We start from the raw sequence: 17,810 nt of genomic DNA on the forward strand, positions 1-17,810 counted from the left end.
GTAAGTTTCAGTCAGATTCCCCCCTCATCAAGTATGGTCCAGAGTCCTGAAACATTCCTCATATGTTAAGCCTTTCATTCCTAGGATCATTTTGTGAACCTCTACTGGACTCGCTCCAGGGCCAATACATCCTTCCTGAGGTATGATGCCCAAAATTGCTTGCAATACTCTACATGTGGTCTGACCAGAGCCTTATAAAGCCTCAGAAGTACATCCCTGCCTTTATATTCTAGTCGTCGCGAGATGAATAACATTAGTGTATTTACCTTCTGAACTACTGACTCAACCTGCAAGTTTACCTTCAGAGAAACATGGACTAGAATTCCCAAGTCCCTTTGAACTTCAGATTTCTGAATTTTCTCCACATTGAGAAAATAGTCCCTGCCTCTATTCTTCCTACCAAAGTACATGACCTCACATTTTCCCACTCCAACTGCCACTTCTTTGCCCACTCTCCGAACCTGTCTGAATCTTTCTGCAGCCTCCTTGCCTCCTCAATACTGCCTGCCCTACAATCTATTGTTGTATAATCTGCAAACTTAGCCAGAATGTCCCCAGTCCCTTCAGTAATGAATAAAGTGTGAAAAGTTGTGGTCTCAGCACAACTGTGGTGTCCCTTGTGGAACACCATCAGCTTCCATCCTGAGAAGGACCCTTTAATCCCCACTCTCTGCTTTCGGCCAGGCAGCCAATCTTCTATCCATGCTAGTACTTGGCCTCTAACACCGTGAGCTCTTATCTTACTCAGCACCCTACTGTGCAGCACCTTATCAAAGACCTTCTGGAAATCCAGGGAGACAACACGCATTGGCTCTCCTTGGTGTAACCTACTCATTACCTCCTCAAAGAATTCTAACAGATTGTCAGGCATGACCTCCCCTTGATGAAAGCATGCTGACTTTGCCCTATTTTACCATACATTTCCAAGTATTCAGAAATCTCATCGGTGTCCAGTGTTTGATCCTTATACAGTGTTGTTCTTTGAAGTTGATTTATTTTGGTGTTGGATTCTTATATAATTTTCTCCATTCAAGTTAGTAGTGTGACGTTCTTATACAATTTTCTCTCTTTCAGGTTTGTAGTGTGACATTACTGATGATTCAATAGATTTTTTTCATCTAATTCACTGCAAATCTGCAGCTTGCCTTCTTATCAGAAGTAGCTTCTTTGTTCCTTGTTGCATTTGGTCTTAACTGTCTGTTTGAAGAGATAGCTTTCCTGTCATTAACTCCTTCAATTCTTCTGCAGGGCAATCCTGATCCTTTGTGGCCATAAAGCATCCATTTTATTAAGCAGGTGTCAAAGCAGTTTTGTTCATGTAGCCACCACTCCTCCCTTTACCAGTCATGGCTAATTGCTTCCAATTCCTGTGTACATTTGTGCCTGTTCTTTAATAGTTATTGCTGCTTCTTTCCCTGTATAAGTTTATCTTTTATTTATTCCTTCAATCTATGAACAGTTATTAAAGTACTGACCTTGTTGTGGTTCTGTTCACCGAGCTGGGAATTTGTGTTGCAGACGTTTCATCCCCTGTCTGTGTGACATCCTCAGTGCTTGGGAGCCTCCTGTGAAGCGCTTCTGTGATATCTCACAAACTTTGAACTTATGACTTTCTATTCTTACTTGGTCTGGCCTACATGTGACTCCTGATCCATAGCAATGTGGTTGACTCCCAGCTGCCATCTGGGCAATTAGGGATGAGCATTAGATGCTGGCCGAGAAACGACACCCATGCCCTTGCGAAAGAAGTTTTATAGAGCTAACTTTGTGTCAATGAGTTTTGAGAAGATTTGTAGCTCAGGTTGAGGTTCTGGATGTAGGTTTGTTGGCTGAATTGGAAGGTTCATTTCATCTCCATCCTTAGGATGAAGCACTTGGTGATGTAGCCCACTTTCTATTTAGAAGCATGGCATTCCAACTATCAACAAACACATTGACTTGGATCCCATTTACCACCTCCTGAGAAAAGAAACAGGAAATGGCGTTGCCATAAGAACTGACATCATCACAGGAGATGACACCACCAACCCAAGGAAACCCAAACATATAAATAGAAAGTGGGCTACACCACCAGTGCTTCATCCAGAGGCTCACTGATTATGTTACCTAGTACGGTCTGAACATCTGAAAACAAACCTTCTAGCTCAGCGAGCAAACTTACATCCATAACATTGCATGTTCCTTGTATAAGTGAGGCACAGAATCACAGAATTGTAATGTTCCAGGAGTAGGCCATTCAAGTTTTCCTGCCTGCATTGGTTCTGTGCCCTTGTGCCAATCTCCTGTCTTTCCCCCCAGACATCTGCCATATGATTTCTATCTAAATAATTATCCAATGTCCCTCTTGAATGCCTGAATTGAATCACCCTCCCCTACATTTCCACACCCTAACTATGATTTGGATGCGAGCATAAGAGATACAGTTCGTAAGTTTGCAGATGACACCAAAATTGGAGGTGTAGTGGATAGCAAAGAATGTTACCTCATTGTAGTGGTTCTGTTTGCCGAGCTGGAAGTTTTTGTTGCAAACGTTTCGTCCCCTGGCTAGGAGACATCATCAGTGTCTCCTAGCCAGGGGACGAAACGTTTGCAACAAAAACTTCCAGCTCGACGAACAGAACCACTACAACAAGCACCCAAGCTACAAATCTTCGCACAAACTTTGAATGTTACCTCAGACTACAACAGGATCTGGACCAGATGGGCGAATGGGCTGAGAAGTGGCAGATGGAGATTAATTCAGATAAATGCGAGGTGCTGCATTATGGGAAAGCAAATCTTAGCAGGACTTATACACTTAATGGTAAGGTCCTAGGGAGTGTTGCTGAACAAAGAGATCTTGGAGTCCAGGTTCCTAGCTCCTTGAAAGTGGAGTCACAGGTAGATAGGATAGTGAAGAAGGCATTTGGTATGCTTTCCTTTATTGGTCAGAGTATTGAGTACAGGAGTTGGGAGGTCATGTTGCGGCTGTACAGGACATTGGTTAGGCCACTGTTGGAATATTGCGTGTAATTCTGGTCTCCTTCTTATTGGAAAGATGTTGTGAAACTTGAAAGGGTTCAGAAAAGATTTACAAGGATGTTGCCAGGGTTGGAGGATCTGAGCTACAGGGAGAGGCTGAACAGGCTGGGGCTGTTTTCCCTGGAGCGTCGGAGGCTGAGGGGTGACCTTATAGAGGTTTATAACATCATGAGGGGCATGGATAGGATAAATAGGCAAAGTCTTTTCCCTGGGGTGGGGGATCCAGGACTAGAGGGCATAAGTTTATGGTGAGAGGGGAAAGATATAAAAGAGACCTAAGGGGCAACTTTTTCATGCAGAGGGTGGTACGTGTATGGAATGAGCTGCCAGAGGATGTGGTGGAGGCTGGTACAATTGCAACATTTAAGAGGCATTTGGATGTGTATATGAATAGGAAGGGGTTGGAGTGAAATGGGCCGGGTACTGGCAGGTTGGACGTGATTGGGTTGGGGTTATCTGCTCAACAAGGACGGGTTGGCCCGAAGGGTCTGTTTCCATGCTGTACATCTCTATGACTGTATAACTACTCACTGGGTGAAACAATTGTTTCTCACCTCCTCATTGCTTCAGGTATGCATCATTTTGAATCCATTTCCTCTTGTCCTTGTTCCTTTTAAAGGCAGGAAAAGCCTCCCTCTATTTACTCTGCCCAGCCAGTTCATGATTTTGAGAACATCTATCAAATTTTCTCTCAGCCATCTTCTCTTCAGGTAAAACAGTCCCAACTTCTTCCCTTTATCCTCATCGTTGAAGTTTCCCATTCTTGGAACCATTCCAATTAATAGCTTCTGTACAATGCATTCACATCTTTCCTATCACATGGCGCCTACAACTGTACATGATTTCGTACACCAAATCTCTCTGAACATTAACTTTTACAAGCTTTTGAAAATTCTCTTTTTCTATTCTTATAACCCAAGTGAACAATCTCATACTTGCCCACGTTATAATACGTCTGACATCTTCTTGCCTATTCACTTAACCCTATATTTATCTTCTATCTACCTTTCCTTGCTGCCTCTGAGATGTCCTCCTCACTGTTTACCTTTCTACTTAGTTTTGAAATGTCAGCAACTCTGGAGTTGAGGTTTACACAGTCCTCCAGATGCGATCTCACCGTTGCCATACAACTGACGCACAACGTCCCTTACTCTTGCATTCAATTCCCCTCAAAATAATTCTACACTGTAACCCCTGGGCCAGGATCATTTCTCACAACTCTATTGATCTCATCCTTTGATTTGATTTATTGTTGTCACGTGTACTGAGATAGGTTTTGCTTTTTGTGCTCGACAGCAGATCGTAGCTCACAAAATGCACTGGGGCTAGCAGAACAGAGTGTAGAATACAGTGTGGCAGCTGTAGAGAACGTGCACAGAGAGAGATCAACATGACCATCCAAAAAGTCTGTTCAAAACAGTGGGGAAGAAGCTGTTCTTGAATCTGTTTGTACATGTTTTCAAACTGGTGTATCTTCTGCCCGATGGGACAGGGTGGAACGGGGTGAGAGGGGTATTAGATTATGTTGGTAGCTTTCCCAAGGCAGCAGGAAGTATAGATGGAGTCAATGGAAGGAAAGCTGGTTTGTGAGATGGACTGGGCTGTGTTCACAACTCTCTGTAGTTTTTTGGGCTGAGAACTGCAATGATCCAGATAGGATCCTTTCTGTGGGGCATCTCGAAAAATTGGTAAGAGTCTACCCATCTCTTTTTCCTTGCATCCTAATTTTCCAAAATGTCAAGTAATAAACAAAGGGTATTCAGTTCTGATTGAAGGGCAAGACATGAAGTGTTGTGAAGGAGAGAGGAAGCACAAAAGAATGGGGACGTTGCAGAAATCAACAAAGGATGACTCAGCATTCAGGGAGAATGAGCAAACAGAACATGAGATAATATATAAACATGGAATACAATCGAATAAAAGCTGATAGTAAGTCTGTAGAGCTCCAGGTTTTGCATCTCAGACAGCAATGTATAATGTTAGCCCACTCCTGGAGCTGTGGTCACCACACTGTAGGAAGGATGTGATTGCACGGGAGGGGGTGCAGAGGAGATACACCAGGATGTGACCTGGGATGGAGCAGTCAGTTATAAAGAGAGGCTTTTCTTTTAGAGAGGGCTGAGGGCGGACCAGAGTGAAGTCTGCAAAGTTTGAAGGGATAGGAGAGAATGGGAGAAAGATTTGCCCTTATTTGAGGGGACAGTAACCAGGGGACGCAGATTTAAGGGGAGGGGCAAGAGGTTCCGCAGAGATCTGAGGAAAAATGTCTTCACCAAGAGTCCGGAGGGAACCTGGAACTCACTGCCTGAAAGCGTTGGAGAGGCAGAAACCCTCATAACATTGAAGAGTTATTTAGATGTGCTCTTCTGATGCCAAGGCATACAAGGCTATGGGCCAAGTCCTGGAGAATGGGATTAGAATAAATGGATGTATAATGACCAGTGAGGATACAATGGGCCAAAGGGCCTCTTTGTGTGCTGGGAAAAAAACACTCTGACCTGGCTGGAGTGACCCACTGTATCATAGCTCAACTTGCTGATGAGTTGAAGATAGGCAGGAAAGCAAGCTTTAGGGAAAATACAGAGAGGGTGCAAAGGGATAGTGATTAATAAAAAGGGAGATGGAGTATAATGTGGGTAAATGTGAACTTTTCCCCTCTAGGATAGAAAAGCAGAATATTTATTTGAAAGGCGAGAGACTGCAGAATACTGTGGTGCAGAGAGAACTGGGTCATTTTGCAAATGACTGTATGAAGTTAACATGTAGGTACAGGAAGTAATTAGGAAAGCAAGTGGAACACTGACCTTTGTTGCTAGCAGGATGGAGTCTAAAAGTAGCATGATCTGGCTACAGTTTTACGAGGGCTTTGAGTAAGGACACAGAACATACCTCCTTGAGGGGAGGTATACTTGCATTGGTAGCAGATCAGAGCAGGTTCACTCAACTGATTCAAGAGGTGAAGGGAGTTATTTTGTGGAAAGTTTAGACCCATGCTCATTGGAATTTAGAAGAACGAGAGGTGATCGTATTGGAATAGGCAAGATCCTGTGAGGATTTGACAGGGCGTATGCACAGAGGGTGGACCTAGGGGATGCAATTTGAAAACAGGAGGTCTGGGTTTTAAGCTGGAGGGGAGGACACAAGAGTCTTATCTCCAAAAGTCACTAATATTTGGAATTATTTTCCTGCGAGAGCAATGGACGCCGAGTAAGGCAGATTATCAATTGATGAGGGAGTCGAGGGGTTATGGGAGGAGCACTGGCAGGAGAAGGGGTTTCGATCGGCCATGATCTGTTTGAGTATGGGAGCAGGCTGGATCGGGCCTACGCCTGCTCTGCATTCATATGCTGTCAGTTTGAGATTCTGTAACACACAAATGTGAACTGTCACATCCCATTCCCCAATTACAATTGTGTCTTGGTGCACTGGAAGGCCACAAGAAACAGGAGTCGGCCATTCAGCTCCTCTCTAACCCGCTGCACCATTCAACAGTATGATCCAACATTCCTCACACCCGCATTGCTGTCCTTTCCCTATAACCCTTGTTCCCCTGATCAAGAATCTATCTATCTCTGCCAAAATATACACAAGAGACTCTGCCCACACAGCTCTCTTGGCAAGGAGCTCCAAAGACGCACAACCCTCAGAGAAGAAGTTCTTTCTCGTCTCAGTCTTAAATTGACGCCCTTTTATTCTGAAACTATGCCCCCGCTCTAGACTGGTGCATGCGTGTATGTGTGTGGCTCCCCTTGTGTTGACTGCGTACAGTATGGATACAGACCCTGTGCCCAACCCCGCCCAAACTCCTTGGCTATTCACCTCGTCTCTGTGCCTTATGTTCCAGGTGAAAAAGTCCCAGCCTATCCAGCCTCTCCTTCTAACCCAAATTCCCCGGTCTCGGTAACATCCTGATAATTCTTTTCTGCATCGTCTCCAATTATATAATATCCTTCAGGATCACCAGAATTGCACGCAGTACTCCAAAATTGGCCTCACCAACATGCTGTGCAATGATTTGGAGGTGCTGGTGTTGGACTGGGGTGGGCATGACACCAATTCTTAGAGTTCACTTGAGAATGTAACTTTTAAAAACCGTTTTGTGGTTTACGCATGAAAGATCTGAAACCAACATGGCCACTCTAACAGATGAGAGACTTAACAACAATGTCCAGGTCTTTTCAACATATAATTTCAGTTACATCACACTGTAAACTTTTGCTATAAATTCTGTGTCTTATAGTCTTATACTCCACAACCACCTGATGAAGGAGCAGCGCTCCGAAAGCTAGTGCTTCCAATTCAACCTGCTGGGTTATAACCTGGTGTTGTTTAATCCTGTACAATGGCAACATAACGTCTCGCCTCCTATGTTCAGTGGTCTGAGTGATCTCAGAGTAACCTTGGAGTAACTTATCTGGTTTGATCGCCAATGCAGGTATCGTGCACGAGACTGTGAAGGCCGGTTCGGACGGTGAGAGCGACCAGATCTCTGGCACATCCTCAGACGAGGTCCAGTCACCTGTCGGGGTGCGATTGAGAGCTCGCCATCACCAACGCATTTCTATAGAGGTATCTCTTGTTTCACCAGCACTTGAAGGTTACAGCAGAGGAAGAGATTGCTCAGCTTATCGTGCCTGCATGGACCTTCTAACCCTACGGAACCTGGCCTGCAGCTTTCAGTACCTCATTGGATAGATCCAGTTTGCTTTCCAAGATTGCCCATCTCAACGACCAATTGGGTGGAGATTTCCAGAAAGCAACTGGAAATCAGAAACAAAAAAAACAGGAATTGCTGGAGAAACTCAGATGGTCCGGCACATCTGTCGTCCTGTGGTTGACTTCAGAACATTGAGGAAGGGTCGCTGAACCTAAAACATTGACTCTGCTTTCACTCGCCACAGACGCTGCCAGACCTGCTGAGTTTCTCCCGTGATTCCTGTTTTTGTTGGTGAATTCCAGAGAGCCTCTATCTCTGGTGGTGAAGTACTTTTCCTCCTTTTCCCCCCTTTACCTATAAATCATTTCAAATAGGTGCTGCCATCTTAGTAACTGACCTCTTTACTAGTACCCCATTATTTTGTACATCTCAATTAAGTGACCCCTCAGTCACCTTTGTTCTGAGCAGAAACAACCCTAGCCTGTCCAATCTTTCCTCATACCTGCAATTTTCAAACTACAACGATGTTGTCAATCTCCTCTGTCATCTCTCTCTCTTCAGCAATTCTTCATCAGTGTTTTGTCAACAACTGCACACACAAGTTTAGCTGTGGCCTAACCAGTGCCTTATGTCGTTTCAGGATTACACCCTACTCTTAGATTCAACCCTTCGTTCATTAAGGTAAACCTGCTTTACCCCCCTGTCTACCCATCCTAGCCCCTTCAGGGATCTGGGTACTCTAAGGTTTCTCACAGCCTCGATCCCTTTCAATATCCCTCGTTAATTGTGGACTCCCTTTGCTCTGTTTGATCTCCCCATATGCGTAACCTGCACTTCTCCAGATTGAATTCAATTTCCCCCTTTTCCGCTCACTCATCAAACCCTTGATATCAGCTGATTGATTGCAGTCGGACAGTGAGTCCCCCTTCTCTGTTAGCTAATTGGCTACAGTTTGTGCCATCTGTAATTTTTCCCAATCATTGCCTCGCACATTTCGATCTAAATCGTCAATATATTTCACTAATAGCAGGGACCCCAGACCGAGTCTTGTAGAACACCCACTTGCAACTGCTTTCCCTTCACAAACAAATCCTTTGACCCTTACCTGTCACAAAGCAAGTAACAGTTAATCCTATCCCTCAGTATAATTTAGTAGTCTGCCCCACTTAGATTAACTGGCTATAATTATTTCACCTATCTGTCCCACCCTTTTTGAATAATAGTACAACATTCACAAATCTCTGCTCCTCTGTTAACTTGCATGTTTCTAGTGAGGATTGGAAATGATCCACATAGCATCCATTACTCCCTCCCTGGCTTTCTTTAACACCGTGAGCCCTCAGTGATTTATCCACCTTCAAGGAGGTCAGTCCCCCAGTACTTCTTATTAAACCTATTTAATCTACTCTTTGTCATCTCTCCTCTTTCAAACATCGGTATCATCCCTCTCATTTGACCATAAGAAATGGGAACAGAAGTCAGCTATTCAGTCTCTTGAACCTGTTCCACCATTCAATAGGACCATGGCTGATCTGACATTCCTCATATCCACTGTCCTGCCCTTCCCTTGATCCCCTGACTGATCAAGAATTTATCAATCTTATCCTTAAATACTCACAAGGACTCTGTCCCCTCACAACCTGTGGCAAGGAGGTCTAATTATTCATAACCCCCTGAGAGAAGAGATTCCTCCTCATCTCAGTCTTAAATTAGCACCTCTTTATTCTGAAATTCTGCCACTCTGGTCCTAAACTTTCCTGTGTGAAGACAGAAGTAAAATACTCTTTAAGGACCCATCCATATCTTCTGCAGCCACACACAAATTATCTTGTACATTTACTAATAGCCCCAACCCTTTCCCTAGTTATCATCTCAATGTACTGATAAAATATCTTGTTACCAGCCAATATGCTTCTGTATACTCTTTTTTGCTTTGCTAATTTCATTTCCCACTTCACCCTGTACTTTCTAGACTCCTTTAAACTTCCTAAATTGTTTTTTTAGTTTGTCATAATATTTTCTGTTTTATCTAGCCCTGAATGCTTCAGTGCATTCTTCTATTTGAATGGCTGGAGAAAAGACACGTTTTGTTGAAGCTTTCTGACTTGCACTCATCAGGATACTTTGCAAGAATACCAATTCCCTGATGAAAAGTCTCAATCAAATGTGTCCTTTGTCAGCAATACTTGAGCTCATTTCCACCAAACCACCATTTGTAACCACCTTTTCTTTGTGAGGAGATTGTCACCTTTTGTGTCAGAGAATCTCGCTTTGGAATACCTCCTGCTGATTTTACCGCTGACTTTCCTTTAAGAAGCTGATCTTTTTGCCAGATCATCTCTCAGCTTTGCAAATTTACCTTTCGCCCAATTAAGGCCTGTTCCTCCTGTGCTATCTTTGTCCTTTTCATAATGATGGTAAATCAAATTTTATTATGATCACTCTCCGAAAATGTCCGCCCACTGCTACTTCACCCTACCCGGCTTCACTTACTGAGAAAACAAATCTTGACTTGTACCCCCTCTCTGCTAGGACTTGATGTGTGCTGGTAATGCAATTCCCTTATGGTGCATAGGTAGTGTCTCCAACCAAGAAGCCTGGGGTCCAAGTCCCACTTGAACTATACATCAAAATATTTCTGATTACAAATACTTTTAAAAAAGAACTTCTCTTGAATGCAAGTCAAGAAGTTTGTGCTCTCTGTGCTGTTCACACTGTTTGCAGCCCACTTGGTATTTGGATAGTTGAAATCTCCACCATTACTGTCCTATTATTTTTGCCAAATACTTGCTCCTATGACATTCACACTCTTTAGGGGTCTCTAGTCCATGCGGAGCAGTGTGGCTGCCTCATTTACTTTTATTTCTGACCTCAACACATTTGCCATCATCTAAAGCTTCACTTCGGTCATCATCCCTCCTCACAGGTATGTGTGATTCTTTAACCAGTAAAATAAAATCTCCCCACAAGATGCTGACGCAAGGCCGATTCAGGTGCAGACCATCCAGATTGTACGGGTCCTGCCTTCCCCAGCTTCCAATCCAGTACCAATGTTGGACATCATTTCTTTTCTGATACTCCTGCCCCAGAGGAATGTCTTGCAGCCACCCAGTGACATCCTTGAGGCCTCAGGAAGGCCGCACATCATCCTGGAGTCACATTTACTGCGACAGAAAAGTCTCTCTGATCCATTGAATATGGAATGTGACTATTGCTCTTTCATCCTTCTTCATCTACCCCGACCCAACTCTGGGGCCATGGGCTTGGCTCTGGCTGTTCTCCCCTGAGCAACCATCACTTCCTGGGGAGGTGTTGGGCTGGGAAACATGGTTTCCTAATGCGAGGACCTGGCATGATGGGCACAGTGGAAAGATTCTGCTCCTTTGGAACGTTGGGTATGCCTCCCCTCTTCTCCATCTCCATTCTGGCTTTCAGTGGCATCAACTGAGGGGGCACAGCACCAGCTTGTAGACTGGTGGCACCCAGCTCAACCTCACGATCTGCTCTTCCCCCAGCAGGGGCTGGCTGGCCCTCTGACTATGTACCGCCCATGGGTTTCAGAACCATCAGTTGGCATCACCCGAGGGGATACATAGAGCTTGAGTCATACAGCATGGAAACAGTCCCTTCAGCTCAACTCATTCATGCTGGCCAGGTTTACCATTTACCTGTGTCTGGCCCATATCCCTCTAAACTTTTCCTATCCTTGTACCTCTCCAAATGTCATAGATTCATAGATCTACCTACAGTGTGGAAACAGGCCATTCAGCCCAACAAGTCCACACCGATCCACTGAAGAGTAACCCATCCAGACCCATTCACCCTAACCTATCACTCTACATGTCCCCCTGACTAATGCACATAACCTACACATCCTCGAACACTATGGGTAATTCACCTAACCTGCACATCTTTGGATTGTAGGAGGAAACCAGAGGCCCAAAGAAAACCCACCTGTCCAAATGTCATAGAATCATAGAATCCTTACAGTGTGGAAACAGGCCATAAGGCCCAACAAGTCCACACCGACCCTCCGAAGAGTAACCCACCCAGACCCATTCCCTGACATTTACCCCTGACTAATGCATCTAAACCTACACATCCTTGAAGACCTTGGGCAATTTGGCTTGGCTCATTCACCTGACCTGTACATCTTTGGATTGTGGGAGGAAACTGGAGCACTCGGAGGAAACTCACACAGTTACACGGGGAGAATGTGCAAACTTCACACAGACAGTCGCCCAAGACTGGAATCGATCCCAGGTCCCTAGCGCTGTGAAGCAGCAGCGCTAACAACTGAGCCATTATGCTTCCCACATCCTCACACACAATATGGCCATGAGTGTAGATTGAGGGATAGCAAAGACATTAAAGGCATTTCCATTAACTTTGCAAGTCGTGGTCTCCTCACCATTGTTATATGAGTGATTTGGTCAAAGTGAATGTCTTTTAAATGTTGTAATTGTACCCACATCTACCACTTCCTCTGATAGCTTGTTCCATACACATCACTCTCTGTGTGAAAAAGCTGGCCCTCAGGGTCCCTTTTAAATATTTGCCCTCTCACCTTAAACCTATGCACACTAATTTTGAACTCTCCTTTGGAAGAAGACCTGGTCTATTCACCTTATCTCTGCCCCTCATGATTTTATCAACCTCTATAAGGCTACCCCTCAACCTCCTATACTCCAGGGAAAAAGTCCCATCTATCCAGCCTTTCCTTATAACTCAAACGCTCTGGTCTCAGTAACATCCTTGCAAATCTTTTTTTTTCACTCTTTCCAGTTTAATAACATCCTTCCTATAGCAGAGTGACCAGCATTGAATGCTTTACTCCAAATGTGGCCTGACCAGCCACAACATGACACCTCAACTCATGTACTCAATGCTCTGACAGATGAAAGCAAGCACAGCTACCCTGAATACCTGTCACTTTCAAGGAACGATGTACCCGCACCCCTAGATCTCCCTGTTCAATAACACCCTACCATCCAGGGCCCTACCATTAACTGTGTGAGTCTCGCTCTGGTTTGCCTTACTAAACAGCAACACCTTTTATTTTTCTGAATTAACCTCAAACTTCCATTCCTCAGCCCATTGGTCCAATTGATTAAGATCCCATTGCACTCTTAGATAAGCTTCTTCATTGTCTGCTATCCCACCAATTTTGGTGTCATCTGCAAACGTAATAACCATGCCTCCTTGTTTATATAAATGACAAACAACAGAGGGCCCAGCACCAATCCTTGCAGCACACCACTGGTCACAGGCCTCTCGTCTGAACAACAACCCTTTACCACCACCCTCTGTCTCCTACAATCAAGTCAATTTTGTTTCCAATTGGCTAGCTGTCCCTGAATTGCATGTGATCTAACCTTACTAACCAGTCTACCATGTGAAACCTTGTCAGAGCCCATGTTAATATCCATGTATACAAAGTCTACCACTCTACCTTCATCTGTTTCCTGGTCACCTCTACATGAAACACAATCAAATTTGTGAGACATGATTTCCCATGCACAAAGCCGTACTGACTAATCTTACTTTGCCTTTCCAAATGCATGGCAAAACAGTCTTTCAGAATCCTCTCCTAAAATTTACCCACCACCGACGTAAGGCTCACCAGTCTGGAATTCCCAGATTTTTCCTTGTCACTTTTCTTAAATAATGGCACAATATTAGCCAACCTCCAGTCTTCCAGCAACTCAATGATGCAAATATTTCAGCTGGGGGACCCATAATTTCTTCTGTGGCTTCCCACGACATCCTGGGAAACACTTCCTCAGATCTTGGAGATCTCTCTACTTTTAAGACTTCCAGCACTTCCTCTTCTGTAATGTGAACGTGGCGTATTAAGAAGTGTTTTGTCGTTAAAGTTTATTTTGTTAAATGTTAGTATTGTTGGGTATTATTTCCTTCCTAAGTTTCTTGGTTCCAAGTTGAAACGCACAACGTACATTCGATAGGCTGTGTCTGGGAATAAGAAAGGTGAAGGTGTTCTGGGAATTTGCAGGATAAGGCAGAGAGACAGTGTGCAGTGGGGATACAACCCAAGATGTCACTTCCTGTCTCCGAGGCTCCCTGGCACCATGGCGCATTGGAGCCATTGTCTTGCTGCTCCGAATCTCTCCTCCTCCTCATCTGAGGAACACTTTTCGGAAGTCTGGGATTGCTAAGTGTGGGATACCAGTCAAGGAAACAACTCTACAAGTGCCAGCTCATGCTGACCGGTGTCATTGCAGGACACACTGGTGCATCTGTTGGCTCTGCCAAGCACACCCCTCAACTCCTGGCACTTGTCCTTTGTGCTCCACTAACTGAGTGATTATGGCTGTGTCTCTGACAGTACCAGCCCCTGCAGGATCTGGGCAGAGAGTGCCCAGGACCTCTTTCTCTCTCTCTTCGCAGACTGATACCTGTTGCCCTCTGAGAGGGCTAGCTCAGCCTTGGGTAGGGGTCTAGCGAGGGGGTACCTGCTGGCAGTGCCTCCCTCTGAGCGGCTCTTACCACCCCCTACCCTTCCTCGCTTTCTGTTTCTGTGCCCTCCCTCACTCCCAACGTCTCCCCATAGTTCTCTCTCTTCCTGTCATTCCCACTCCCTCTCTCTCTCTCTCCCCCTCTCTATCTCTCCCTCACAACTCTCATGAATAAGTAAAGACTGAGGCGCGTAGATACCTCTCACTTTGCTTACCAGTTTCATCCAGGCGCTGTGCGGCAGAGTGCTCCCTGTCATTGGGGAGCACGGGTGTGTTTTGTCAGCCTAGTCCTTCTGTGCTGGGAGATGCTGTAATTTGGCGAGGCTAATATTTGGGAGCAGTCCATCCTGCTCAGACCCTCCTAGTTGAGAAATGGCCTTTTCCCTCAGGAGAAAAGTGCTGTCCAGTGTTTCTGAGTGAACACAGAGCATGTTGGGAGAGTTTACCCAGCTCCTGCTTAGCCATGTTTGGATGGGCTTAACTCAGAGTATGTGAGCAGGGAGTGAGAGAGGTAATGGTGGTGGGGGGGGAGGGGTCTCGTTCTTTCGAGCTGGTAACTGAGCGGTGGGTGGCTCCCTTTCTCTGAGTGAGGGGGAATCTCTGAGCCTGTGCTTTCTGCCAACGACACAGGATGCGACCAAACGTCTCTCCCTTCCTGCGGACCTCCGCCTGCCAGAGGCGTACCTCGAGAAATTTGCCACAAACAGTGCCCCGTTTGACAAGCCCATGAGCCGCCGTCTACGCAGAGCTTCCCTGGTGAGTGCAGAGTGCTCAGCAGCTCAGTGTGATCGGAAGGGAGTCAGAGTGTGTGTGTGTGTGTGTGTGTGTGTGAAAGGGATAGTCTTGGAGAAGGATAGAATGCCATGATAAAGATGCTTATTTAGGTTTGAGGTCTGGGACTGATTGGTTAGATCAATTAGACACAGAATGGGCCCTGCTCTTTGCTGTTAGAGGGTATATTTTTTGCCCCTTTATTGCCCATCCTGAAATGGGTGACTGCTGGTCTTTTCAGATGGTTAAGAGTCTAGCACATTGTTGTGTGATCTGGAGACTCACGCTACAGAGTGGACAAGGTCAACAGAGCTGAGTGTGATAACGTTCTCCTGAGGATTTTAATCTCTATGCCCCTGAGCCTTACTCTAGATCGTTCTCGCTAGTCCAGTGACACTACACAATGTTGTGAGAGGCACATTGTCATCGGAGGACAGGGAGCCATACAGAATGGAGGGCAGAGTATTTCCAAGGACACACTATAGCGCAGCTGGTGGTTGGAATGGGGATTACTCTGCTGGAAGCCAGCAGGGGACTGAGCACTGCGGGGGGAGGTTAAATTATTAAATGTCACTCCTTCTCCAAGCCTGCCGATTCCTGCAGGACTCCCACACGCTCAGATACTACATGGTGGGCTGATGTTGTCAATTCAAAATTCATGGACGAGCATTGTGCACCATCATTGGGTTCCAGTGTTGGATACTAACTGGTTTCACACCAGCGTAGTGTACAGGAGCATGGATGAGTGCTGTGTAACTAGTGTCGTGGGCTTGTGTGATGACACAACCCCCCCATCACCACCCCCTCCTCCACCACTACACCCTCCCACTACACTCTCCCCTCCCTCACCATCCTCTCCTCCACCACTACACCCTCCCTCACCACTCTCCCCTCCCCCACTACACCCTCCCACTACACTCCCCCCTCCCTCACCACCCTCTCCTCCCCCACTACACCCTCCCACTACACTCTCCCCACCCTCACCACCCTCTCCTCCATCACTACACCCTCCCACTACACACCCCCTCCCTCACCACCCTCTCCTCCACCACTACACCCTCCCACTACACTCTCCCCTCCCTCACCACCCTCTCCTCCATCACTACACCCTCCCACTCACTCCCCCCTCCCTCATCATCCTCTCCTCCCCCACTACGCCCTCCCACTACACTCTCCCCTCCCCCACTACACCCTCCCACTACACTCCCCCTCCCTCACCACCCTCCCCTACACCCTACACCCTCCCACACACTCCCCCACCCACACCCACACTCTCCTCCCCCTCCCCCTCCACTCCCCACCCCCCTCCCTCACTCCCCCCTCCCTCACCACCCCCCCCCACACCCCCCCACCACTCTTCCCCTCCCCCCACCCCCTCCCCTTCCTTACCACCCTCTCCCCCAACCCCCACTCCCCCCCCCTCCACCCACCACCCCCTCCTCCCTCACTCCCCCCACCCTCCCCACCACCCTCTCCCCCACCACTACACCCTCCCACTACCTCTCCCCCCCCACCACCCTCCCCCACCCTCCCCTCCCTCACCACCCTCTCCTCCACCACTACACCCTCCCACTACACTCCCTCCCCCTCACCACACCCTCCCACACACTCCCCCCTCCCTCACCACCCTCTCCTCCACCACCTCCACCCTCCCACTACACTCTCCCCACCCTCACCACCCTCTCCTCCATCACTACACCCTCCCACTACACTCCCCCCTCCCTCACCACCCTCTCCTCCATCACTACACCCTCCCACTACACTCCCCCCTCCCTCATCATCCTCTCCTCCCCCACTACGCCCTCCCACTACACTCTCCCCTCCCCCACTACACCCTCCCACTACACTCCCCCCTCCCTCACCACCCTCTCCTCCCACACTACACCCTCCCACTACACTCCCCCTCCCTCACCACCCTCTCCTCCACCACTACACCCTCCCACTACACTCCCCCCTCCCTCACCACCCTCTCCTCCACCACTACACCCTCCCACTACACTCCCCCCTCCCTCATCATCCTCTCCTCCCCCACTACGCCCTCCCACTACACTCTCCCCTCCCCCACTACACCCTCCCACTACACTCCCCCCTCCCTCACCACCCTCTCCTCCCACACTACACCCTCCCACTACACTCCCCCCTCCCTCACCACCCTCTCCTCCACCACTACACCCTCCCACTACACTCCCCCCTCCCTCACCACCCTCTCCTCCACCACTACACCCTCCCACTACACTCCCCCCTCCCTCACCACCCTCTCCTCCACCACTACACCCTCCCACTACACTCCCCCCTCCCTCACCACCTTCTCCTCCCCCACTACACCCTCCCACTACACTCTTCCTTTCCTCACCACCCTCTCCCCTTCCTTACCACCCTCTCCCCCAACACTGCACTCTCCCCTCCCTCCTCCCTCACCACCCTCTCCTCCATCACTACACCCTCCCACTACACTCTCCCCTCCCTCACCACCCTCTCCTCCATCACTCCCCCCTCCCTCACCACCCTCTCCTCCACCACTACACCCTCCCACTACACTCTCCCCTCCCTCACCACCATCTCCTCCACCACTACACCCTCCCACTACACTCCCCCCTCCCTCACCACCCTCTCCTCCATCACTACACCCTCCCACTACACTCTCCCCTCCCTCACCACCCTCTCCTCCATCACTCTCCCCTCCCTCACCACCATCTCCTCCCCCACTACACCCTCCCACTACACTCCCCCCTCCCTCACCAGCCTCTCCTCCACCACTACCACCTCCCACTACACTCTCCCACTACACCCTCCCACTACACCCTCCCACTTCACCGTCCCACTGCACCCTCCCACTATGGTCTCTCTCAATCACTATACATTGGCCACCATCACTCCACACTCCC

At 47.5% G+C, this 17,810-nt stretch overlaps 1 protein-coding gene across 2 annotated transcripts in view; it reads left to right on the top strand.

Annotated features, from left to right (window-relative positions):
- The window catches only part of LOC132822185 (cyclin-dependent kinase 17-like), a 638,730-nt gene that overhangs the window by 47,906 nt on the left and 573,014 nt on the right, over window positions 1–17,810 (top strand). For both annotated transcript variants that reach the window (XM_060835260.1, XM_060835263.1), the window contains exons 3-4: window positions 7,457–7,590; window positions 14,785–14,910. In XM_060835260.1, the coding sequence (XP_060691243.1) occupies window positions 7,457–7,590; window positions 14,785–14,910 (260 nt within the window). The remainder of the gene's footprint in view (window positions 1–7,456; window positions 7,591–14,784; window positions 14,911–17,810) is intronic.

This window comes from Hemiscyllium ocellatum, chromosome 14 (genome assembly GCF_020745735.1).
Source record: "Hemiscyllium ocellatum isolate sHemOce1 chromosome 14, sHemOce1.pat.X.cur, whole genome shotgun sequence".
Lineage (NCBI taxonomy): Eukaryota > Metazoa > Chordata > Chondrichthyes > Orectolobiformes > Hemiscylliidae > Hemiscyllium > Hemiscyllium ocellatum.